The sequence below is a fragment of the Brassica napus genome, chromosome C5, assembly GCF_020379485.1.
Source record: "Brassica napus cultivar Da-Ae chromosome C5, Da-Ae, whole genome shotgun sequence".
In the NCBI taxonomy this organism is placed as follows: Eukaryota; Viridiplantae; Streptophyta; class Magnoliopsida; order Brassicales; family Brassicaceae; genus Brassica; species Brassica napus.
Window position 1 is genome coordinate 42,268,889 of NC_063448.1, and position 24,608 is coordinate 42,293,496.

The window sequence follows — 24,608 nt, forward strand, 5'->3', positions numbered from 1 at the left end:
CCTTTGGTCCATCCTTTAATCGTAAAGGTATATTTATTACTCAAAAAAAAACTCAGATAAAGTTGGCTTTGTACATCGTGTCTTTCACTGCAACGGTTTACTGCTATGTATACTAGGTTTCAGACCCCCGCGAATCGCGGGGGAAAAGTAAAATAATTATTATATATAATAATATCAAGAACAAAATGATTATATATAAAAATGAATATTTTAATATAAAATTTTCTGAAATTTAAGGTAGAACTATTAGATTAAAGAATGATAATTTACATAATCACTAAATAAGATAAAATAGGTTGGCTTTCTCTTTTGACTAAGATAGGTTGGCTTTTGCCACTTTTTATTGCCTTCTGATAAATTTATATATGGATTTCTTAAAAATAATGAATTTTACACCCAATTCTTATAATGTATAAGGCATTTTACATAGCTAATAGCATTTGAAGTTTAACTGGCCAGCATAAAGGCGAACATGTTAGTTTGGGAATGATGTAAAATATGAATTTGGGCAATGATAAGCGCATCTGCGCAATTTCTTGAAGATTATTTCAACATTTGTCAAGTTTTGGGTTACACAAAATCTTTTAGAAGAGTAAAACACCTAAAGTATTCTATTATTAAAAATAAGGTTGATATACAAAAGATATAAAAAATAAAATTTTCAGTTTTATGTGTGTTTTCCAAATATATTTTATAATCCTTTGAAAATGAATCTCCTTTTTCACCTTTTATGTTGGATTTTACCAATGTTCACAAATCTTTATATAAAAACTAAAATGAACAATGGTAAAAAGTTTTAAAATATGCAATGGCTATTCGTTTTGCAGTGGTTTATTGCAATGGTTGATCACCATATATTGCAACGGTTAATCATCTAACTGCAATAAAAGAATTAAACTATTGCATTGATACATTTATACAATACTACAAATGTGCATCTAGAAAATTACAATGGTTTACTTTAATTGTTTAAATAATGCAATTAATTTGTTTTTTGATCCAAACTCTTAATGAACACTTACCATCTTTCAAGAGTTAGTGTGTTAGACATCTATAATGAGATTTGGAGGAATTTGTTGATGGCATCATGATATGAACAAATTAAAGAGACAAACACAGAAGTAGATAACAAAAAACAAAGCTAAAAAGAAACAAAAGAGACAGACACAAACGAAGCCTGACACCGGCCAGAGGTCACAAAAATAGAATGGCTATCCCTACTATAAACCGATCGCGAGATCGTTAGTAGTTATTAGATGCTATGTATCTTTCTTGACATAATCTTCCACCTTTCCCCATATTTGGCTACTTTGTTTCTCCATTGCAACCAAAAACAATGAATATATACAATAAGTGTAATAATTTGCTAATTTTCACCGGGAATCCAGGATATTAACTGCAAGACCGATAGCAGACATAGTGGTGTACCAATAGAGGGAACCCTAATCCTTCCTCTTGGCCAGGATGTTAAGTCGTCCTGCCATTATCCGCCTACTCCGTTAAGTTAGCTTTTCATGACAGGTCACAAGAATCGTTACATCTAATAAATAACATCGCAAACATATTGATAAATTCATTGTTGGTTTCTTTCTTCATTTGTTTTTTTTTTTGGGGTTGTATATCTTGTTGAGGAACAAAGAGCAAGATAATTAAAATGAATCTTTAACCATTCTGTTGCTCAAAAAAAAAAAAAAATCTTTAACCATTCAAAACTAAAAATAAAAAATATACATTGATACATGGTACGTTATTACAAAGAGATTATGTTTTTATTGTATTTCAATGATTTGAACATTATAACTATCAAATTTTTAACGCATATTGCCGTTCCCGTTGCTCTACTTCTTCGAGTACAATCTTCCACACTTAAACGCATGCACGATAGGTGTGTTCCCAACTAAATTTTAGCAAGTCTTTTGCCCTCTTAAAGACCCCTCATTTTGAACTTGTCAACAATCTGAATCAACTTTGCTGAAAAAATGAAGAAAAAACAATGGAAGAACCATCAACCATACAAAAAGATCTGCAACACCAAACTAACATGGCTCAGCAAAACTAAAATGTTCAGAATCACAATGAAAAGGAGTATAGGAGAAGCTATGTTCCAGAACGGTTGCATTCTGCTCAGTGGTCGGAATCTAATTACGTTGGTACAAATGTATACCAAAACACAGTTAAACCCTAACCAAAGGGATCGATAAGCAACTAACCGAAGTGAGTCTGCTGTACCTAACATTGCGGTCCCTCACTGTTCTCCGGCTGTGTCCTCTTTGGCCTCGTGCGGTTTTGATGCAGGTCCCGACATCAATCTATTCGCTGTGGTCTGCTGTTAACTTAAAGGTTGTCAATTGAACCATAATGTTAGTCAAGCTTTAATCACATCCATATGGCTGGGATTGAAATTTTGTTTGTCTTAGTGAGTTCTTTTTAGCTTTTTTGTGGCTCCCTAAGACACACTTTGCTTTGAGTAGCAACTTAGATACAGTAGGTTTTGATTCATCAAGCTGAATGTATCTCTCTGCATCATTATTGATTTAATGAAAATTCACATACTTAACAAACAAACAAAAAACTACCCGAAATGAGATCAATTGAATACAACGATCTAGGCAAATAGAGATTTTGGAGTCAGCAGAAAAGGCTACAACGTGAACATTTTCCACATTTGGAGATTTATGAAGACTTCAGAAAAAGTTAAGGTTTTTTGGGTTTGTTCTTTGACCTTTTCCAAAGAGAATCCCGTATCGCGTGGGTAATTTGTTTAAAGGTACAACTTCACCTCATATGTTCGAATCGAATTGTTCAATTAAGCCAGACAAGAAGAAGAGAAAAGACAGAGAAAAAGGCAGAGATATACCGAAATTCCAAACCAAGAAAATTGAGAAACAGAGACAGATAAACAATAGAGACAAACAAAAAACAGCGAAATCAAATTCAATCCGGAAAAGAGACATATATCGTTCTCAGTTCATCTAATACAGTATTCTCAATTAATCAAACACAATAATGGTCCACAATAACACAAAAATTCATCGATTAACTTTAAACACAAAAAAAATAGATCGAAAGTTTCAGAAGATTTACCTTTACAAACAAAGATTCAATGATCGAGGATGTTGGCAACTGCAATTATCATGAACGGTTGATGATCGGGAGATAAAATTTGGTGTATAATCAAAAAATTGAATCAGGAGTCCGGGAAAAATATTGAAAACAAGAGCAAGGGCAAACTGGTTATCAAATATAAACAAAGGAAGAGATGCAAACCAGGGGTCACGACTCCATTAACGGACGCAGATGCTTCACCAAGTACCGACACAAAGCTTCGGTAGCGTCCGTCGTCTTCGTCAAGTAAATCTAATCTTAACCCTTGGATTAAAAGGTGTGATAATATCAACCTTTGGATTAACAGATGTGCTAATATCAACCATTAGATTAAATTCCGTTTTTAAAAGAGATGACATCATCTAGAAAAAATAGAACCCTTGGATTAAATATCTAATTAATATGAACCATTAGATCTTCAATTTTTTTTCCTATAAAAAAAATTGACGTCATTGAATTCTAAAATTCAGTTTGCTATTATATATAGATGGAGACGCAACAAACGTAGGCTTTTGGTTTATAACCCGTATTGGGGTAAAACAAGATGGATCGAATGCCCAAGACAACGTTCGTATGAGATGTTTGCTTTTGGATACGACAAATCATGTGCTAGCCATAAAATCGTTAGGCTAAGCACCAGTGATAAAGATAAGCAATCAGGAAAGAATTTCTTACAGTGTTTTGATTTTACGAGAGAGGGTCTTGGACCGCGTCTGCCTATATCATGTGAGTTTTTTTCTTTTGCGTCTCTGTCTTCGGTTAAAGGAGAGAAACTTGCATTGTTGTTTAAACACCAGTGTGGTACTAAGGTTGATGTTTTGGTTACGGATAAGATCGAGCCCGGCGCTGTGTCGTGGAGCAAGTTGTTCAAAGTTGAAACGTTGCAATTACTCTGTCATGGTTGTATGTTTGGGAGTTTCTTGATTGACAAGGAGAAGAAGACCGTGGTGGTTTTTTATATTTACGGCGGATGTTACACAAAAAGTCGATATATCATTGATGGTGAGAGTGGTGATATCAGACAAGTGGAGAGAATAGTTTCTCAATACTCGAACCTTTACAATCTTGTGGGCTGTTATGTTCCAAGCTCTGTGCAAGTCTAAGTTAACTCATCTCTCTCCTATCCTTAATGATCATGGCTGCTGCTTCTAATATTCTCTTGAAACTCAATTGGTTTGACATCTTCATTATATGTTTCTGAATGACTTTATCATCCTCTTGCTTCTTTTTTTCGTCCTCTACTTCTACTCTCTTCAAAACCCAATTAACAGACTTTCAAAGATTTAGATGTAGTGTGTTCAGTTTTCACTTTCCTTAATATTTTTAATATTCTTTATCAAGAAACATAACTCCTTCAACCTAATTACAAATCCAAGAACTTGGCCTTACCTTGAGACCATATGATAAATATACAAACTTGAAAGACGACATTGTATACTTGTGTCAACTAGACACTATCGCGCTATTTAATTTCATTATCTACTGATTTTGATCTAGAGGTAGAGCAGGATTCAGATTTAACCGTTGCACATTGGCAAATTATATCTCTTTTATGGGGATGGAAACAGAGAAACATTGGTCAAGTTCACGATGTTCAAGATCAAATCTTTTAAGACCAGACATATTTAATCTAAGGGTAACACACTGCAAACGTTTACAGACAAGATCGATTTAAAACAGGACTAATCTAAATCTACACTTCATTACAGAACTGAACTGAGATCTATTCGTCGTCACCGGAAGGTTTGTAAGCACCACCAGCCTTCTTGGGAAGAAGAAGATTGTGAATGTTCGGCATCACACCGCCATTAGCAATCGTCACGTCTCCAAGCAACTTGCTCAGCTCCTCGTCGTTCCTCACCGCCAGTTGAATGTGACGCGGCACGATTCTTGTCTTCTTGTTGTCCCTCGCCGCGTTCCCAGCCAATTCCAAAACCTACAAAAAACCAATTTCACAATACCAAACCGGTTAACTAAATTAATCTAACAAAATCGACAGAACTGAGTAAATTAATTACCTCTGCGGCAAGGTATTCGAGTACGGCGGCCAAGTAGACCGGAGCTCCGGCGCCGACACGTTCGGCGTACTTGCCGTTTTTCAAGAACCGGGCGATACGGCCGACGGGGAACTGGAGACCCGCCTTGCTGCTCCGAGACGTCGCCTTCTTAGCAACCCCAGATCCGAGAGTTTTTCCACGACCCGCCATTTTGTTTTATGAAAGTTTTGAAAGAAGTAGAGGGAAGCGTACGAAAAATTATACAGTGGAAACAACGCTCTTGGGGATTTATATATACTAGCGCGTAGAGACGTGTGAATGATGGTAAGCCAATAGAAAGCAATCGCGCGGATTGTATTGCCTGCCGTTGGATTGGGATTAGAATCAACGGTTACTAATCAAGACTTTGAAGATGCACACTTTTGCGTGAGATTGACCCAAGTACCCTTCAGTTAGCTAGTCAATTACTAGCGGTGACTGGTGACGTCGTGCGTTAACTAGTCAATGAATTTAATGTGAAAGGTTTTAGCAACGTTTAATAAATGAACTTGACAACATTTGCTGTAATATTTAGTCATCATTGTGCAGAGAAATTAGCGGAAATAATGCTCTCTTCACAGTCCCAGTGGAGTTTTTACTGTGATTGCTCTGTTTTTTTAACAGTGTGTAACTTTTGATAATTGTTGATTAGTGGAAGTTTTAATCTAGCCAAAAAAACATAAGATGTATTTATTGCATGGTTAATTATTTGATTAAGAGAATGGTATCATGTTAAGATGTATAGCAAACATTGTTAAGATGTAGTTGTTTTAGTGCTTCCTTGTTTTTATTTCTTTTTGCCTCAGAAGCATTCTCTTAGGATCGTTAATGATATTAACATTTTTAGAGGAAAAAAAAGAAAGATATATTGGTTATATGGCTGGAACAAATTTAGCATGAAATAACACGCACTTATATATAAATACACTCCACTCTTACGCTTTATATAAACGAACCAAATATAGATTGAATTCTGTATCGACCCTGGCTTACTTCTATATTAGAAATTGAATTAATATAGAATGTGAAATATTTAACTAAAGGACAACTCATAATGTGATAAAACAAATATTTATTCGCTTTTCCGTTTTCAGATAACAACCAGCGAAAAGAGACTCATTCTCCATACACCTCTCTGGCTCTCTAATATAAATACGACAAAGAATCCTTCTCCTTTGCGTCAAACAAATCAACGCCTCCAAAATAATATACTCTAAAAACTCGAGAATAATTATGGAATCTCCGGAGGATAACAATAACAACGTCCGGCAACCGCTGCTGGATACTCCGGCGAAGAAAGCAGCCGACGAAGTGGAGAGATTATCCATAGACGATATGTTACAGAGATACTGCGGCGAGTTTGGTCAGTGGCAGATGAAGCACTTCGTGCTGACGTGTCTTGCTTGGGCACTAGAGGCGTTTCACACCATGGTGATGATATTCGCCGATCAAGAACCGAACTGGAGGTGCGTCGGGTCGGATTGTCCGGTCGGATCTTCGTATTGCGACATGGATCCGGGTTCTTGGGAATGGACAGAAGGCAAAGGAAGCTCCACGGTGTCGGAGTGGGGATTGGTGTGCGGCGAGAAGTATAAGATCGGTCTCGTTCAAGCCCTCTTCTTCGCTGGTTGCATGATCGGTAAGTTCGTTTTCTCACCAACAATGTTTTTTTCGCTGAACTCTGAAAATTGGAAAAAACAGAAAGTAACAGCTGTCGAAAATGAATTACACGTCAATTTTTCCCTGTTAAAACTAAGGTTTAGCAAAATAAAAACAAAATCCAACTTTGAGAATGTGTTAATGTTTCAAGGAATCCAAGATTTTGGAACACACATATTCAACCAAATAAATAATTAAAATATTTTTACTATATACGAGAGGTGTATAAAGGGCATATTAATCTGATCTCTCTCTTTATTGACGCGGATTTAGCTCTTTTGAGGTTATCTGTTAACTAATGAATAGATTGACATAATTAGTTGTACTTAGGCCATCTTTAACCCTAAAACCCTTTTTGAGATCCTTAAGAAAATTTTAATAATAAATTAAATCTTAAGTGGGGTTAAGGATCTCTGTTAAGAAACTTCCATTTTTAGCGGTCCAATGGAGGTTTCTTAATTCGAGGTTCTTAAAAAAATTAATAATTTTTTTTAATAAAATTTATTTATTAAATAAAATATATTAAAAGATAACATTTAAAACATAGATTTAAAAAAAACATGAAAATATAGATTAGTACAATAATCGAGAATAATTCAAAAACAAACTTCCGAACTCAGTTGATGTCTTCATTATGTCCAAATTTATGCCATATATGTTCAACCAAATCCGCTTTCAGTTGTTGATGCTTATGTTGATCACGAATTCTACTTCGAGCACCCATCATATTGGCGATATTTGAAGGGATATCCGTTTGAAAATCGAGATCGACATGTGAACTTCCGGGGTCGTCTCCGTGTTGGAACTCCGAAAGATTAGACAGAGTATATCCATCTCGTTCATCTTCCACTATCATATTATGGAGTATGATACATGCTCTCATAATATTCCCAATTTTGCCTTTGTCCCAAAAAAGTGCCGGGTTTTTAACAATTGCAAAGCGAGCTTGCAAGACTCCAAAAGCACGCTCGACATCTTTTCGGATAGCTTCTTGGTGTTTAGCAAATAAAACCGCTTTCGGCCCTTGTGGCTCCCGAATTGATTGGATAAAAGTAGCCCATTTCGGATAAATACCGTCGGTGAGATAGTAAGCCAAATGATACTCCCTTCCATTGACATAGTAAGTGACTGCCGGAGCGTGACCTTGTATTATATCATCAAAAACAGGTGAGCGGTCAAGAACATTGATATCATTTAAAGTACCTGGCGGTCCAAAAAACGCATGCCATATCCAGAGATCAAAAGAAGCAACCGCTTCTAAAACAATTGTGGGTTTTCCGGAACCACGTGAATATTGCCCTTTCCAAGCGGTGGGACAATTCTTCCACTCCCAATGCATACAATCGATACTTCCTATCATACCGGGAAATCCACGGAACTCACCAACTTCAAGTAGACGTTGAAGATCAGCCGGTGTTGGTCTTCTTAGGTACTCTTCACCGAATAAATTTATTATTTCTTCGACAAAATGTTCCACACATGAACGAGTAGTTGTTTCACCGAGTCGGAGGTATTCGTCAACAGCATCAGCGGCGTTACCGTATGCCAAGACACGAATGGCTGCTGTACACTTTTGAAGTGGAGAGAGACTAAGCCGGCCGAGAGCATCTTCCTTTTGTCGAAAGAATTCAACTTCATTGGAGAGTCGATCAACAATACGCATGAACAATGGTTTGTTCATTCTGAATCGCCGTCGGAATAGATTAGAAGGATATGTTGGGGTTTCACTGAAATAATCTTCCCATAAACGTACATTGCCTTCTTCACGGTTCCTTTCGATGTGAACTCGTTTTTTTCTCTTTTTTTTTTGGACTTCTTGATCACCATGATTAATGGCTAAACTATCGAAAGTTTGATCAAAATATTGATCAACATACCGATCAAAATATTGATCAAAACTTTCACCATCTTCTACATCAAACGTATTATGGGATGAAGATGCCATGTGAATAGTTTTGGTGAGGAGAGTGTGATGGTGAAGAGAAAGAGAGTGTTTTGGTGCGAGAAAAAGAGTCGGTGATCAGATGAAACTTGTTGGTGAAAAAAATACTTCATGTCTCAATACTTTATATAGAGAAGGAGAGAAGCATAAAGTTTCGTGACATATAAATTATATATATAAATCTGCATAAGCAACATAAAAATCTCGTGACTTAAAGTTACATACAGACAAACATAAAGTCCACAAACAGACATATCACAACTGTAATCTCGTGACTTCTCTAGTGGCATTGTGTCTTCCCGTGACATGTTTAACCAAACATCTCGGGACTTCTCTCTGCAATCTTGTGACTTCTCTCTGCAATCTTGTGACTTCTCTTGACTCTCTGTATACAATCAGACAGAAGCATCAAACAAAAACATACAGAAAGAGATGCAATCGTAAATGGAAACAAGAAGTGGTCAAGAGAACTGATACATGAAACTGATACATGAAATCGCAAACAGACAGATACATAAACATCAAACAGAAACTGATACATGAAGCACATACAACAGAACATCAAACCGATACATGAAACAGAAACAAGAAATATGAAACATGAAACAAAAGCATCAAACCGAAACATCCCATTAAGAAACATTTAAACATGCGACAGAACCATCATATTATGGAGCATCCAGCATCTCTGTAAGAAGCTTACTCTTCAGTGCTTCTTCTTTTTCAGAAAGTGGTTCTTTTTTTGTAATGAGACTGTCAAGCAGTCTCATTTTGGAAACTCTCTCTGTCAAGACAAGGTCTTTCTCTTTAATTGAGCACAACTTGCCAAACTTCTCATCAGCCTCCTTATCTACTATTGGTTTCTTTGCAGAAGCTGCTTTCGCAGCCTTAACACCAGCAGGCCGTTTGGTAGGTAGATCATCGACATTGATAGTAGCTTGAGAGCTTTCTGTTTCTGCTCCATCCTCGCATTTTCTCTTCTTAGCGCTTCCACCAAGCTTACTACTAGCATGCTCACACCATTTCTGGTCATAGCGGAGCTCCTCCCAAGCATGGTGAAGGTTGAATTTAATCTTCTGATCATTGAAGAAAATTTCATGTGCGAGTTTCACAACATCACTCTCACTCTGACCACTTGTTTTCTGTCTTGTCGCAGCCGCATAGGAACCACAGAACTTGCAGACAAGATCGTTGATCTTCTGCCACCTTTGCTTGCATTGAAGAGCTCCTCGCTTATCTCCACTTTCCACCTTCGGACTAGCTGCATAGTAGGCTGCAATGCGGTTCCAGAATGTGCCTGCTTTCTGCTCATTGCTCACGACAGGATCCTTACTGGTGTTTAACCAGGCGCTTATGAGCACAAGATCATCAGAAGGAGTCCATTTCTTTCTTTCTTTGCGCTGTGTAGATGACTCTTCACAGAAACTTGAAGTTTCTGTACATTGAGTGCTGAAGACAGGGACTTGTGATGAGCTCTCCCAAGGAAACGATTGAGGAATGACACTATCTTGTTGACTGGTCAGAAGGTCAACAAAATTCGTGTGATCCATATTGTAATACGGAAGAGCAGAGAGAAGGAAGAAAAAAGAATATGAAAAGAAAGAGCAGAAGCTTTTGTTGGAATATGAAAAGAAAGAGCAGAAGCTTTTGTTGGAATATGAAAAGATAGAACAAAAGATTTATAGATGAAAAGAGAAGATGCGGTTAGATACGGGAGAGTAATTGTCTTTACTCTTTCTCAAGAGAAGATTTGAGCTGAGAAGACATGTAACTACCATATTTATTACCTAACCACATCCTATTACAACACTAAAACAAGCATTCATCACAAAGCATTCATTAAACTAACCACTTGTGGCAAGCATTCATCACTCTACCTACTAACCACTAACCCAAGCATTCATCCTAACTCTAACAAGCATTCATCAGTCGCAAGCAAGAAATTAAAGTCGATTTTTGCACACATACCTCACCCACAGTTTGCACTGAACCTCCTTCCGGTTGTGACTTCAGTCGGAGGACCTCATGTCCAGAGCTCAAACTCCCTGTCATAATTAACAAGACAATCAACTTAAGATCAAACAATATGATAGTCTAAACCAGTTTGCTAGCTAACAATTAAATTGAAAACACAAGAATGAAGTGAGAAAGTTAGTACATACACGGGAAGTCATGGGTTTGAACCATTCTTCACTCGGAGAAGACGAGAACCGACAGAGCAGATGCGGTGGGCTCCGAGAGAGTAGTCGATTGTGGTGGGTTTCGATCCATCTTCTAACGGAGACAAGTCAGAGGAGTCGCGGTTAGGAGACAAGACGGAGGAGTAAGAGGAGTCGCGGTGAGGAGACAAGACGGAGGAGTCAGAGGAGTCACGGTGAGGAGTCTTCGTGAGGAGACAAGACGGAGGAGTCAAAGGAGTCGCGGTGAGGAGACAAGACGGAGGAGTCGCGGTGAGGAACGAGAGAGGCGTCGATTGTGATGGATTTTAGACCCTTCTTCCGACGGAGAAAACAAGACAAGACGGAGGAGCCGCGCTGAGGACCGAGAGAGTCGTCGTCCGTGGTGGGTTTCGATCCTTCTAATCACGGCAAAGACGGAGGAGCCGTCGAGTGGACCGACAGAATCGTCGTTTCCATCGTCGGTTTCGATCAGTCTCTTCTCGCGGAGAAAACAAGAACAAAACAAGAACGAAAACAAGAAAGAAAGAAATAAAAGAAAAAGAAAAAAAATACAAATAAATGAGCAGCTGACACGTGTTTTAAAAACCCTTGATATTTTCGGTCACCAAATCAACCCACTAAGGATCGATTATCTAGCATTTATTTGTTTTCCATTTAATTAAATCAACATTAATGCTTAAGGATCTTGTTAAGGACCACAAATATGAAGCGTTAAAGATGGTCTTAGTTGTGCTTAAAATATATCGGTCGACCAACAAGATTTAAAGCATTTCGATGACCACGTTAGGCTTGAATCTGAGTCCTTCAGGATCGTACCACGTGCCCCGTTCACATGACTCTTTTAATGATTTGTCAAAAAAATTGGAAAACAATATTATTCAGCAGCGTAAAAGATATATCTCATATATTTTTATAAAAATGAATGGTAATGCATTCACTCATATTTTATTATGCGGTCGAAATTGACCTACTCACCAAAAAAAAACTGAATTTGATTACCGCAAAAGAACAGAAAGGATTTGAATTACATGATAGCTGTATTGCGGCAGAATAAAGGAAACTATATAACGACAACAAAGTGAGTTGTAGTCACGTAGACTCGAATGCTACTTGTAGTATATATGATATACGTGTGACTGACAAATGAGTCACATTACATTTTATCTTATTGGCTTTTTGGTATAGAAGTCATAATATTGTTCTTTTCTTTAATTCACTTAAAAATGAAAAGTTAGAGCGAGCACATATATTGTTCGTGGCTTGTCGTGCGCCTGCCTGGAATATATTCATTGGGTTGTTTTATGCCCATCACTCATCATTTCATCCATCTTTCTACATGTGTTTGTTCAAAAATGTCTATCAAAATGTGTTTAATATAAATTAGTCTGCAAACATGTACATAATGATGATTATCACAATCACATTCGCGTTTGAAATAAACGTGACCACACACTTATCTACTAGACAACGTAAAAGTAGCATTATAGTAATGACTTATATGTAGGCTTTATGATAGAAAAATCAAAAGTAGTTGTCTTTTGTGGGTTATGTTTAGACTAGTTCTTAAAAAGAGCCAGTTTGGTTTTGTCATATCCAATCTCTAAATTTGCTACATATTATATAAATGAACAGGATATCCGAACCCCGAAGGAATATCCAGTTGCACTTGCATACTTGTCAAACTTCGATGACGCTAAAGATATCGTTATCATATCAATAAAAAGATTGTGAGCCACTAGTCCAACATAAAGCACTTTATGGTCCCTATGCATGAACTATCGAATAAGTCTTTAAGCCTTTTTAATATTGTATACTTTTATGATCACGTTTTCTGGTTAGTTACAACTTAGAAACATGTCATCATGAAATTTATACCGACTTGACTATGTTATGGTCCCTATACATGAACTATTCGAATTTTTTTAACAAGTCTTTAACCCTTTTTAATATTGTTTACTTTTATTATGATCACGTTCTCTGGTTAGTTACAAACAAGTCATAAAGAAAATTTATACCGACTTGGCTATTGTGCAGGTGCGGGAGTATTCGGACACCTGTCGGACTCGAAGCTAGGAAGAAAAGGCTCACTAACAGTTGTCTGCATCATCAATGCAATATTTGGTATCGCGACAGCTTTCTCCCCAAACTACTGGGTCTACGTGGCTCTCAGATTCTTAACCGGTTTCAGCACCGGTGGTGTCGGCCTAACCGCTTTCGTCCTAGCCACAGAACCGGTTGGACCAAGCAAACGCGGTGTAGCCGGAATGTCGACGTTCTACTTCTTCTCCACCGGCATTGCGCTCCTCTCCGGGATAGCTTACGTCTTCAGGTCGTGGAGAGAGCTTTTTATAGTATCATCGTTACCGTCTCTCTTTTTCCTCCTCATCGTCATCCCGTTTATCTCCGAGTCCCCGAGGTGGTATCTCGTTAGAGGCAAAGTAGACGAGGCTATGGAGCTGATGCATACGATAGCTAAAACGAACGGGCGTAACATTCCAGCTGGTGTCACACTTTCTCTAGATGACGAGGAAGATAAGGAGGGCGAGAGGAATAATGTTGTCGAAGGATCGCTTCATGACGTTTTAAACTCGCCTCTAGCGCGGATACGACTTATCTTAGCCATTGCAATAAGTTTCACTGTCTCGATAGTATACTACGGACTAAGCCTCAACGTAGGCAACCTCAAGACCAATCTCTACCTCAACGTCTTCCTCAACGCCGTCACCGAGATGCCAGCTTTCGCCATCACGGCGGTTTTGTTAGACCGGTACGGGAGGAAACCGTTAACCATAGGGACTCAGTGGTTCAGCTGCGTGTTCTGTATAACCGGTTTCGTTGTAGGAGGCGTCGGTCCGTGGAAAACGGTTAGGATGGTTTCAGGTGTTTTGGGGATTTTTGGAATGGCTGGAACGTACAATCTTTTGTTTATATATATAGCGGAGCTGTTTCCTACGGTGGTGAGGAACGCCGCGTTGGGTTGCGCGACTCAAGCGGCTCAGATGGGAGCGATTCTTGCGCCGTTTGTGGTGGTTTTAGGAGAGGGTTTACCGTTTGGTGTGTTTGCGGTTTGTGGGTTAGTGGGAGGTGGGCTTGCGTTTTACTTGCCGGAGACGTTGAACAAGCCCATGTATGATACAATGTTTGGGATGCATGAAGCTGAGAGTAATAGAGGAAGAGATCAAGTGTGTTAAAAGAAGAAAAAGATTTAGATATGGGAGACATGGAGATCTTAGGGGCAAAAAAGTAACGGGTTGTCTTGTTTGTAGTCTAACTTGTTTTGCTCTCTTCATGTTTCAAGTGTTGTGATTTTGCTTGCAAGTCTTTGGTTTTGAATGGTGGAACGCTTTTACAAAATTAATGATGATTTTGTTACCCGGTTAATGCGTTAGGAGTTGATATTTTAGTATAACTTATTTATTTTATTAAATGTTGTTAAAAAGTGACTGAACCTATATTAATGACACCAAAAGTTCTCGTAATCTCATAAATTTCTTATGATATATCAAGTTATTTACTCTATAGGAAATTCTCAATGAAATTGCTCAACTGATAATTCATGGATCAAAATAATTCTAAAGGTATTCTTAATTTAAGTATTTTTAACATATTTATTTATGTAATTGTTATTTTCTTTTGAAAATTAACAGTTAGAAATAATTCTTATTACAAGAGTATCTAACAGAAGATAAGTAATGGAGACTCTTGAATTTCTAAAAAACTCATTTTAATAAGTATATATGCGCAATGGACATGTGGTAAGTAAGTTTTTCAAACAATTATTATAATCTTTCATATGAAATTAAGACTATTACTAGGTTTTGATTCACGGGCATATTTTTGACTAATAATTTTTTATTAAAATTGTATCAAGTTATTAGTTTTTGATTACGATAAATTTTGGTGTCATTACTGTTATAATATTTTGCAAAATGAGAATGCGTAAATATTTTAATTTGTCTTTTTGAATTTTGCTAAATATGTTAAATATTGTTGGTAATGATAAATATTGTACATAATTTAGACAACAATTTACGGAAAACTAACCAACTGAAACAATTAACATAATTGTCTATTGTTAATAAATTATATTTGTATTAATTACTGTTTAAAAGACTAAAACTAATATTTTTGAATACACAGCTATAAAATAAAACATAGGCGTTGATTGGTAACATGTATTACATTTGATTTAGGTTGGGTTAAGCACATAAATAAAAAATGTTACCAATCATGAATTAGTTTTAAAATTTTGAAGTTGTGTTTGAGTTACAATTGTTTATTGTTGAGTAACAATTTTGAGTTATAATCTTTGTAAAAATGATAACTCAAATCTTAAATCAACATCAACAAAAATCTCATGTATTAAGATTTGAGTTAGAAATTTTTAGTTTTGTCTATTAACTACCCCACGCCTTCTTTATGAATTTTAGCAAATTTAACAATTTACAAATACATAATCACGTAGTTGTAGTTGTGTACATTTAGTTTATATTAATTAATACAATATATTTAACAATTAATATGGTTATATACTTGTTAGCCAAAGTTTTTCTCAAAATTATACAAAAAAGCCTTTCTGAAAAGTATTTTCATTTTCATTAGTTAAAAAAAATCTATAATTTTAGTTGTTAATTTCTTTGATGATTAAAAATTTAGGTAAATAAAATATTTGTATAATTCCCATTTAAATAGTCCATTAAAATTTTCAAATAATTTTAATTTTTAATATTGTTTGGTAATTAAAAATTTATGTACATAAAATATTTGTATATATATGGGAGCTATATATATATATATAGATCAATATCCTTAGTTAATGTTAATTTATGTATTTTATTTTTAAAATATCTTATTAAATTGTATTAAATATTATTTATATTTTTTAAAAATAATATATACTGCAACTTATACATCGAAAATGTTACCAATCAACACTATTGGAAAAATAGTAACTCATATTTTTACAGCGAACTCACCACATAAATCAATAGGTTTTACGACATAGTTTTTACTGCAAGTTACATAAACTGTAAGAGTGATAATATTTAGCTATGCATAATTTATTGCATTTTAAGAAGCATGTAAGCAAATAAGAAAAAGTAGCAAAGAAGCCATGCAGTAAACAATAAACCCAAAAAAAGCAACCAAAGCGCTAAGCAGAAAAATAGAAAGAAGCAGAGAAACCAAAAAGAATCACAAAAGAAAGCAAGTAAACAACTTAAGCATGTACGGAAGCAATCAAGGAAACGAAGAAACCAAAAAGAAAGAATCAATCAAATTGATTAAATAAGCAAGAAATCAATTAAATTAAGCATATGATGAAAGAAATGAACAAAACTAGAATAAAGGATGCAAATATGCATGAATGTATGTGTGTATGCAATGCATGAACATATGCATGTATGTATGAATGTGATGCATGAATGCATGTCCTGAAATCACAACGATCACACTCTCTGTGGATAGCATAACTGTTGTGATTTCGATAGTATATACCTATAATGTTCTCGGCTACCTTGGCTATGAAATCTGCTACACTGAACATAAAAGAGAGATTAACTTTCAAATCATAGAAGAAAATCGAAGACTGAATAAAACAATGAGAATGAACACCATACCGGAAGAGAGTGAAGCTTGAGTTAGTTGAAAGATGCAAATTCTTCTTGAAATTTCCACTCTCAAGCACTGCCTATAGTCCACAAAACGAATGCCAAGAAGGCATGTACAAAATGTCACAATCCTTATACAGGTTTAAGACAAGGTTAAACTTTAATACCTTATACCTTATTTGTTTTTTTGCCAGACCAACACCTCACCGGATGGAGTATCTGCAATCCAGAGTCGCTTTCAACTGTTTTCACCTCTAATAAAAAGATACATGCGAAGTTGATCAAGCAGTTGTCAAATGAATGATATGAAATCTAAGTCAGCTTGCTAACTACCACCCAAATATAGCATCAAGGTTACATATTAAATGGGCAAGACCGGTTCATGTATCCAAACCCTTTTTGACTTTCGTAGACATCTTCAACAACAACAACAACAACAAAATACAAATATCCTCGGAGCACACAAACCCAGATACCAAACATTAGAGTAAACTCATATAAAATGAGTATACAACGGGTGTTACCTGCAGTGAATTCTCGATACTTTTCTTAATAAGCACACATCCTTCACTTCACCACCACCACCCAAGATGAAAAGAACATACACATATTAATCGATTAGAAAAACATTATGCCTTCACAAATGTTTCAAGTGAATTCTCACTTTTGCAGTTTCTATGAACTATTAAAGTGAAAGAACTTTTGATTGCTCCAACTGTATTCTAACATGGGACTTGAATTGAGAGCAACAGAAAGAAAGCCGACGTAATATAGAAGAAAGGCACCTATGAACAACAACAAAAATAAGCGAGATGGTGTTTGCTTAGTAGTTAGTCTTCATTACTCGAACATAGTCTCATTATGTTTCATTTTGCAGTTAGCTCAAGCTTCACATGTCTCCAGATGAATATTGACTTTATCATATCCAAATACACTCTTATTCAACTCTAGAATGATGTCAGATACCTAAAGTGCATCACATGTAAACTGAATAAAAGCGAAGACAAATACCTGGCAGAAGGATTTAGAGTTCCATCTGCAATGGACCTGATTAAGCAAAAACGTGTCTTTGACTACGTAGGATACGTGTGTAGCAAGATCCTTCTAGATTATCTAAATAATTGTACCTTTGTCCTGACAGTCCTGAAACAGTTTGATAAACTGGTCACAAATGTCCTATCAGTAACGAATAAAGATTTGCAGCTTCAAGCAAACGAAACTACTTTTGAACAAAGAAAAAGTCATGATTTCATACATCTAATGAGACCCTATACATTGAACAGGGATGTGCAATGCAAGTGTGGAAACAAGCATACCTGAGAAGCAAAAGACAAAAATATGTTCGGGACTATGAATGTAGGTAAAAAGAAAAGAGTGGAAAATGTTAATGAAAAAAAACCTCAAAAAATTTCATTGAAAGTCAGTAATGCAACGATATAATGTCGACTTATGTGAAATAATCCAATTCTCCTTCCTAGAAGCAAATTCTTATGTCATTTTACCGTTTTAAAGAAGTAAGGAGAGTACATATATTTATTTTTGTATCTGCAAAAAAAAAAAAATGCAAACAGTTTTAGACTCAAAAAAGATAAACAATGTCAATTTTCCTTAAAAGTTGATACTTTGCAACATGAGACGAAGATGAAAATTTAAGATTTACCGTTAATCCTTTGGATCCATCAGACATTCTCCTAAACAAACAATACAATACTGGTCAAGGCAACCAGCCATCTCTTTGGGAGTACTGACGCTTACTTCAGTGAATCCTGCTAATGTGATCTGGCCGTTTATCTAAGAGCATGGGGTATTATCTTCCATGTAAGAAATGAACATGTTAGAGAAAAAGCAGATATAAGAAGGACATCTGAGTAAAAGTATATCACGAGAAAGAGTTCCATATGCCTTACATGATCCTTTTCCGTTGTAGAAGAAATACAAACCAACTTATCCAGCAAGCAGAAATGCAAACATTTGAGTTAAGAAATCAAAGAATTAAGGAAGAAGCTTGGCACCTGCATGAGCACAAAGAAAGGACATGAACACACTTGTTGAAGGCTAATTTTCCCGCTGAAATATATTCTCTTCGATGTTAGAGGTGTGTCACTTGGAATCTGGAGGCACCTTGTTTATGCAAGAGAGTTGAACATATATTGAAGCAAGTTCTTTGCCTCTCCCACTGAACGTAGCTGGTTCCAGCAGCCACAGTTTGTTAAAGCACGTTCATGTTCTTCTGCCTCAGAGAGTTGTGAGGCCATGGCTACTAGAGAATTTGAAGATATGCCGAGCTGTTCTCAAGTGAAGATATTCGAGCCATCCTTGCATTAGGTGACAACGATGATGCCCTGAGACAAAACTTGTAAAATAAGGTCAAAGGCAAAATTAGAAACCGAATGAAAAAGTTCATGTGAGAAGAAGTACCAAACAAAGCCATTCTTCCCTCTTGGAGGACTTAAGCCTTTCACTGCCAACTCATCCACTTGTCTTAACACAGAAAACTCTCCGGCAAGGCTAACCACACAAAGTGAACAGTCTTGGTGATGATTAACTTATTACAAAGGCTAAATGCATTGGGGAGACATACACATGGCTTTGTTTCTTGTACTTCATGTACATTCACCATGACTTCCAATTCATGATCTAGCCATCGCTGCAACGCCTTCTCATTGGTATAGAAGAGTATGAACTGAATTAGATTTGTAATGAACCACAATGATATAAACTGCACAATGTAAATAAAAAAGGGGATATGGTGAATGCGCACCTACTTTGTTCCAAAACCGTGTGTACCACCTGCACAAAGAGTGTTCTACTTAGAATCTCAAAAGCACAAAAGGAACACCATTTTATTTCTTTAAATACGAGGATAACTCATGTAGGGCCCAAGCTAGCTATTCAACAGACTCCACATATCAACTACTTTACTCAGTGACATGATTCCATTTAAGTGTTAAAAGTATTTTACAACATACCTGTGTGTTCTGTTTCAAAAAAAAAAAAAAAAAAAACCATACATGTGTGTTCACGAGGAGAAGATTTCCGAGCTTCCAACAATTCTTTTAATCTCTTGGTACCCATTGCAGCCTCTTCTATCTTCCTCTGAAGAACCCAAGAGTGAAAATTTTCCTTAATATCACAGCTGAATCTTTTTATCTTTCAGAGACCATGGAACACTACTCAAGGTTCAAAATTATAGAATTACATAGTAACAATCTTGTGCATACCATTTTCTGGCGCTGATTCGAAGCTTGTAGCTTATGCCTTTTATACTCGCTCTTTCTGCCTTCTTGCCGTAATTTTGTTAGCCAGGAAGTATAAGTGTAAAGGTACAGTTAGAATCTATGATTATTTGAGAGAAGATTTCTTATGGATAAAAATATCAACTCAAGGACTTAGGTAAGATATAAAAGGCAAAGGTACCTGCACAAGTTCCTTCTCCCGGGAGACTTTCCACTGTCGAAACTGTTCTGCTTCTTGTTTCATTCTGTGTTGCAGCTGAACCTATCAAATCCAAGGAAGACAATCAAACAAATGTATTTTCAAAGAGAAGATGTGACATGAGCATATACGATAACTGAAAAATATATATTCAAAGTTGAAAAACACATCATGCTTATACCTTATGTGCCTTGATGGATAGAATTCTTCCTCTAACCTCCGAGCAGCGTCGTCACTCTTTTGTTTCTGCTTCAGTAGCTGACAATGGTTCTCTTGATTTTTCTTAAGGTCCTGAAGCTGTGCTTCAAGCGATTTCAAATTCTGAGCATGCACATCTTGCAACTTCTGTGCTTCACCATCAGAAGCAAGGTTTTCAATTCCAGCCAACAAACGGTTTCTCTCTTCCCTAAAGCAAGAAATAACCGAACAGTTCAACAACTCAAAATGATCCTTTTTGATGAGACTTGAGCATCAAATGCAAAACATATTCCACCTGAAAAAATCTCTTTTCATCCTCCACCTCTGCAACTTTCTTCCCAAAATGTTGCTTTAGCGCAGCCGGATCATAGCCGTCAAAAAGCTTCATTTCAGACTATTTTCACACATCGATTATGTAGTTATGGACAAGAATAAATCTCAAACCCTCCAGGACGTTTTAGTTCTAAGAAAACAAGTGAAAGAGACCTCCTTTTCCTCCAGACGACGGTTCAGTTCATGCAACTCTTTATCCATACTACTTTGCAAGAGTTTGTGCTCCCACTCTTTTGCCTCTTCATCTATTTCCCTTGAATCACCTGCACATAATATGAGAACTCTTGTCTTAAATAACATTGCTTTCTTCTAGTATCAGAACTCTTTGGAAGATTTCTTTTACCTATTGTGGCTTCAACCATAGCATAATTGGACGACTCCATACTGTGCAAGCTCCTTTTTAGCCCATCAGGTTTGACGAGACCGATGATTTCATCCTACCACCGAACAATTCAATACTTCATAAAAATAACGAGTATCCACAAAATTATAAATGTATCAGTTCGGACATTACATATTGTATGTCTTTAAATTTTTTTTCAGAATGCTTTACACCAGCATATCTGCTACGACACTGATGGAGTTCATTAGCAGTTTCTAGATAAGCAATCATTTCCTTTATACGTCAATTTTTTCTTGAATTTTCAAGTAAAAACCAGACACTAAGGTCAACAACATACCTGGAGTTCGCACATGAGGATCCTCCATCCCGTAAGGGAAGCTCTGCCTGCAAGTACTCTAGCTGTTGGCGCATTTTCAGCATCTCACTGGACACATGATCTCTATTAACCTATGTTTAAAGATATCAAATTATAGAACAAGAAAATTAGAGTAACTTAGTTTCAAGCAATAACTAGTCTCTTCTATTGACATGATATATCGGAATAGCTTACAACAGGTTTGTTCCGGATGTTTCGAGCACGGATGGCATATTTAAGTGTGTTAAGTGTTTCCTCAGCATTAATATCTGCAGTACTGATGCAAGCTGAAACCCACATAGCAAGCATTAGAGATACAAAACCAGCATTAACCAAAATGTTAAGGGCTTAAAAGAACCCTGCAGGTTACCTAAGAAGTTAGCATGCAACAACTTGTGAGAAAGGAGCAAACACTGAGCAATGTGATATTCAAGAAATTAGAAGACAAGTATACCTTTATTTATGTGTAAGTTTACTGTCTTTGTAAGGAACATGAGCACCATCTTTGCGCTTTCTCTCATCTTAAAGCGCACTGATGACATTACCCAGCGCAAGGAGGCCTTTATTTATGTAAACTCCTGGTGAAAAAAGGATCAACTTCCATTACAACAAAATAATCGGCAAGGCTTTATTGCTGGTCTAAAAAATGAAACACAAGAACACTAACCTTCTTTAACTTTCATACCGTCAGAACCAGTTCTTTTGGTTCGTTCTGAACCGGCAAGGTATACTATGTGCAACTTGGCACAATGATACTCTTCTTTCAAGCTCCCATTGTAAATACCATTTTCAGGAGAATCTGTATTGATCTTGCGCATTTGTTCCACAGTGATAGTGAAAATGTCATGTGAACGACTACACGACAAACAGACTTTATGATTGCAATGCCCAATACGATGTTTAATTAGTAAACACTGAAATAATAAAGATACAAGATTATAAGTCACCTGGACTGATTGGTCAAGGCAAGCAGCCATCTCTTTGGGAGTACTGACGCTTATTTCCGTGGATCCTGCTAATGTGATCTAGCCGTTTTTCTAAGACTCTGAGGTATTATCTTGCATGTCAGAAACTGAATAAGTTAGAGAAAAGGCAGATATAAAAAGGTCAGTTGAGTAAAAGTATATATCACGAGAAGAAGTGTCAGATGCCTTACGGGATCCATCCGTTGTAGAAGAAATAGAAACCAACTTATCGAGCAAGCAGATATACAAACAATTGAATCAAGAAACCAAAGAATCAAAGAAGAAACTAAGAAAACACGAAACCAAGGAAGGAGGCAAAGAGAATAGACAACAAAGAAAATAAGGACAAAGAAGCAAAGAATCAACGAAGAAACAAAAAATAAAAAAGAAGCAAGCGGTAAATAAAAAAAATCTAAAAAAGAAAGAAGTAAGCTGGGTATGTATTATGTATGTTATATGGATGTATGCATATGTATACGATGAATGCATATGATGAATGTATGAATGCACATGATGAATGTTTGAATGCATATCAATGCATGCAGATGTGTATTACTTTGAGTGATTGAGAAAAACCCTACGTAGTTTCTGAGCTCTTACTGCAAAAGAAAGATACAATTTGTGAAACTATAAAAATCAAAAGAGTAAAGTTACACCACCTCCCAGATGATTTCTGGAAATTTCGCGATGTATAACTGCAAACCTAAAATCCCACAAGAAAAACTGAAAGAGGAAAAAAACTAGTGATGATGAAAATTGAAAAAAAAAACAATTAATCGAACAAATTCATTACCTGATGATTAAACATGAACAAATCTGAGAACCGGTGAGGAAACGACGTCGTCCTCTCGAACGCGAATAAACCTAAACCGTTGATCGGACCGGAGCTTCTCGGAATCGGTTGCAAAGGAATCGAAGAAACGACGTCGTTCTGTCGAACTCAGCGACATTTGCGGCGTTAGCACTCACCGATACCCCGGGGATTGTACGGAACGTCGCCGTCTTCGTATCTTCCTCTGAGTGAGATTGAAACCTAAATATTCAGATTAAATTTGAAATTAACAATGGTCGCCGAAACCTAAACATTCTTTAACAAAAATAAACACCCAGTTTCAAGTTCTGATTCAAATTCTTCTCTATAAATGGCTACAAGAAAATTAGATAGAGAAAAGAAGAAGAAGAAAAGAAAAAACCAATTCATGTTCACGAAGAAAACGAATTATCGAGATGAAACCTTAAATATAACTTTGGAAAAAAATAAGAAAGCAAACCTCCAATATCCAAGTTCGGATTCAAAAGCCATGATCCTCTAGCTAAACGGCTATTTGATGATCCATTTTAATACGTTAGTGTTTATATACTTTCAAGTTTTGATGTTAAAAAAAAAACTTTCAAAATTTGAATATAAATAACAAAAGCCCAAAATAGCCCAACGCCCGACCCATTTCAATAGTCTAGTTCCTCTTTTTCTCTAGAGAGTAAGAAGAAGTTAAATGTTAATCTATCGCAAACTATAGAACAGAGGCTCCCTCTACCTTTTTTGGAAATTTTTCTCCAGACCCAAACTCAAAAGGCCCATTAGAAAAGTCAAATCGATACATATACATATATGTGACTCAACGTATTTAAAGAGGCTCGTATTTAAATGGAAATTTTAGAACATTTTGTAAGGGTCTGTACCTCCTACTGATTGCCTTAAATGTAACGTGGGAGCTTCCCAGAGGTTCACCAAGAATAAGTCATAAAGAAAAGGTTTTGGTTTTTGATAATTTTAGTTTGAGATGAATCAAAACATACTGTATGCAGAGGCGGATCCACGTTGCCCATGAAGGTGGCAGCTGCCCCACAATAATTACAGATAAATTTATTTGTATCAGGATACACATGTATCTTCCAGCTTAGTTGGCTAGTTATCTCACTATGCCCCTACTTGACCAGGCTTAGAGCGTCCGCAATGGTGTTTTTCAAATAACAGTCGTTATAAAAAGTGTATTTTGATTTTTTAAGTATTATTATTTTTTTTTTTCAGATAAAAAAATATCAACCAATCGCGGATCGCCACATGTCGTGGGGACCCGCAAATAGTGCAAGGATTCACTAAAAAAAAATCATTATTTAAGAATTTTAAAGATTGAATCCTTAACTTTTGGTAGAGTCCACTGATTATTTAATTATTTTTTCCTTAAAGACTTCCAGTTAAGAACTCCCATTGCGGATGCTCTTACACTCCCCCCATCCTTTCCTTTCTACATTGATTTCTATAATATTGTTTTCTTCTTACTTTTCTGATTTTTTTTCCCATGTATTAGTTCTCCCCTCACCTTGTTTTCATTTGAGTCTTTCCGTTCATGAGTTCTTCTCATTCAATTAAATTTTGTTTCTCACAATAGTTCCAGTTTTTTTTTGTTAATGGGTTCATTCTTTTTCTTCCGGTTTAAATTTTTTATA

The 24,608-nt window shown here is 36.3% G+C and overlaps 2 protein-coding genes and 1 long non-coding RNA gene across 33 annotated transcripts; 1 reads left to right on the forward strand and 2 right to left on the reverse strand.

Annotated features, from left to right (window-relative positions):
- Positions 1-1,713: 1,713 nt before the first annotated feature.
- LOC111213050 (probable histone H2A.2) lies at positions 1,714-5,373 on the reverse strand. 31 transcript variants are annotated; one of them, XM_048758872.1, is made up of 5 exons: positions 5,124-5,373; positions 3,268-5,041; positions 3,085-3,123; positions 2,230-2,323; positions 1,714-1,971 (listed from the first exon to the last, which is right to left on the reverse strand). In XM_048758872.1, the coding sequence occupies exons 1-2, from the start codon at positions 5,310-5,312 to the stop codon at positions 4,829-4,831; spliced, it is 402 nt and encodes a 133-aa protein (XP_048614829.1). In that variant the 5' UTR covers positions 5,313-5,373; the 3' UTR covers positions 1,714-1,971; positions 2,230-2,323; positions 3,085-3,123; positions 3,268-4,828. The 31 variants fall into 31 exon arrangements, with proteins under 31 accessions (XP_048614829.1, XP_048614832.1, XP_048614825.1 ...); XM_048758875.1 differs by having other exon boundaries at positions 2,211-2,323; XM_048758868.1 differs by having other exon boundaries at positions 2,230-2,326.
- Positions 5,374-6,230: 857 nt separating this feature from the next.
- LOC106377603 (organic cation/carnitine transporter 4-like) lies at positions 6,231-14,303 on the forward strand. The gene is made up of 2 exons (XM_013817874.3): positions 6,231-6,780; positions 12,957-14,303. The coding sequence occupies exons 1-2, from the start codon at positions 6,375-6,377 to the stop codon at positions 14,111-14,113; spliced, it is 1,563 nt and encodes a 520-aa protein (XP_013673328.2). The 5' UTR covers positions 6,231-6,374; the 3' UTR covers positions 14,114-14,303.
- Positions 14,304-14,346: 43 nt separating this feature from the next.
- LOC106377601 lies at positions 14,347-23,593 on the reverse strand. Its single transcript, XR_007324147.1, has 18 exons — positions 22,143-23,593; positions 21,863-22,050; positions 21,650-21,773; positions 21,391-21,482; positions 21,178-21,287; positions 20,841-20,934; positions 20,148-20,760; positions 19,949-20,029; positions 19,753-19,811; positions 19,543-19,627; positions 19,293-19,321; positions 18,950-19,187; positions 18,653-18,873; positions 18,439-18,543; positions 18,192-18,342; positions 17,056-18,076; positions 16,706-16,785; positions 14,347-16,611 (listed from the first exon to the last, which is right to left on the reverse strand). It is a non-coding gene; the product is annotated as an uncharacterized LOC106377601 (long non-coding RNA).
- Between the last annotated feature and the right edge of the window lie 1,015 nt (positions 23,594-24,608).

Bases quoted from the DNA above. Each gene is read 5' to 3' on its own strand.
- LOC111213050 (XM_048758880.1), bottom strand. From the start codon at position 5,312: ATGGCGGGTCGTGGAAAAACTCTCGGATCTGGGGTTGCTAAGAAGGCG. The intron at 5,042-5,123 runs GTAATTAATTTA...GGTTTTTTGTAG, and splicing joins TCGAATACCTTGCCGCAGAG to GTTTTGGAATTGGCTGGGAA.
- LOC106377603 (XM_013817874.3), top strand. From the start codon at position 6,375: ATGGAATCTCCGGAGGATAACAATAACAACGTCCGGCAACCGCTGCTG. The intron at 6,781-12,956 runs GTAAGTTCGTTT...GCTATTGTGCAG, and splicing joins CTTCGCTGGTTGCATGATCG to GTGCGGGAGTATTCGGACAC.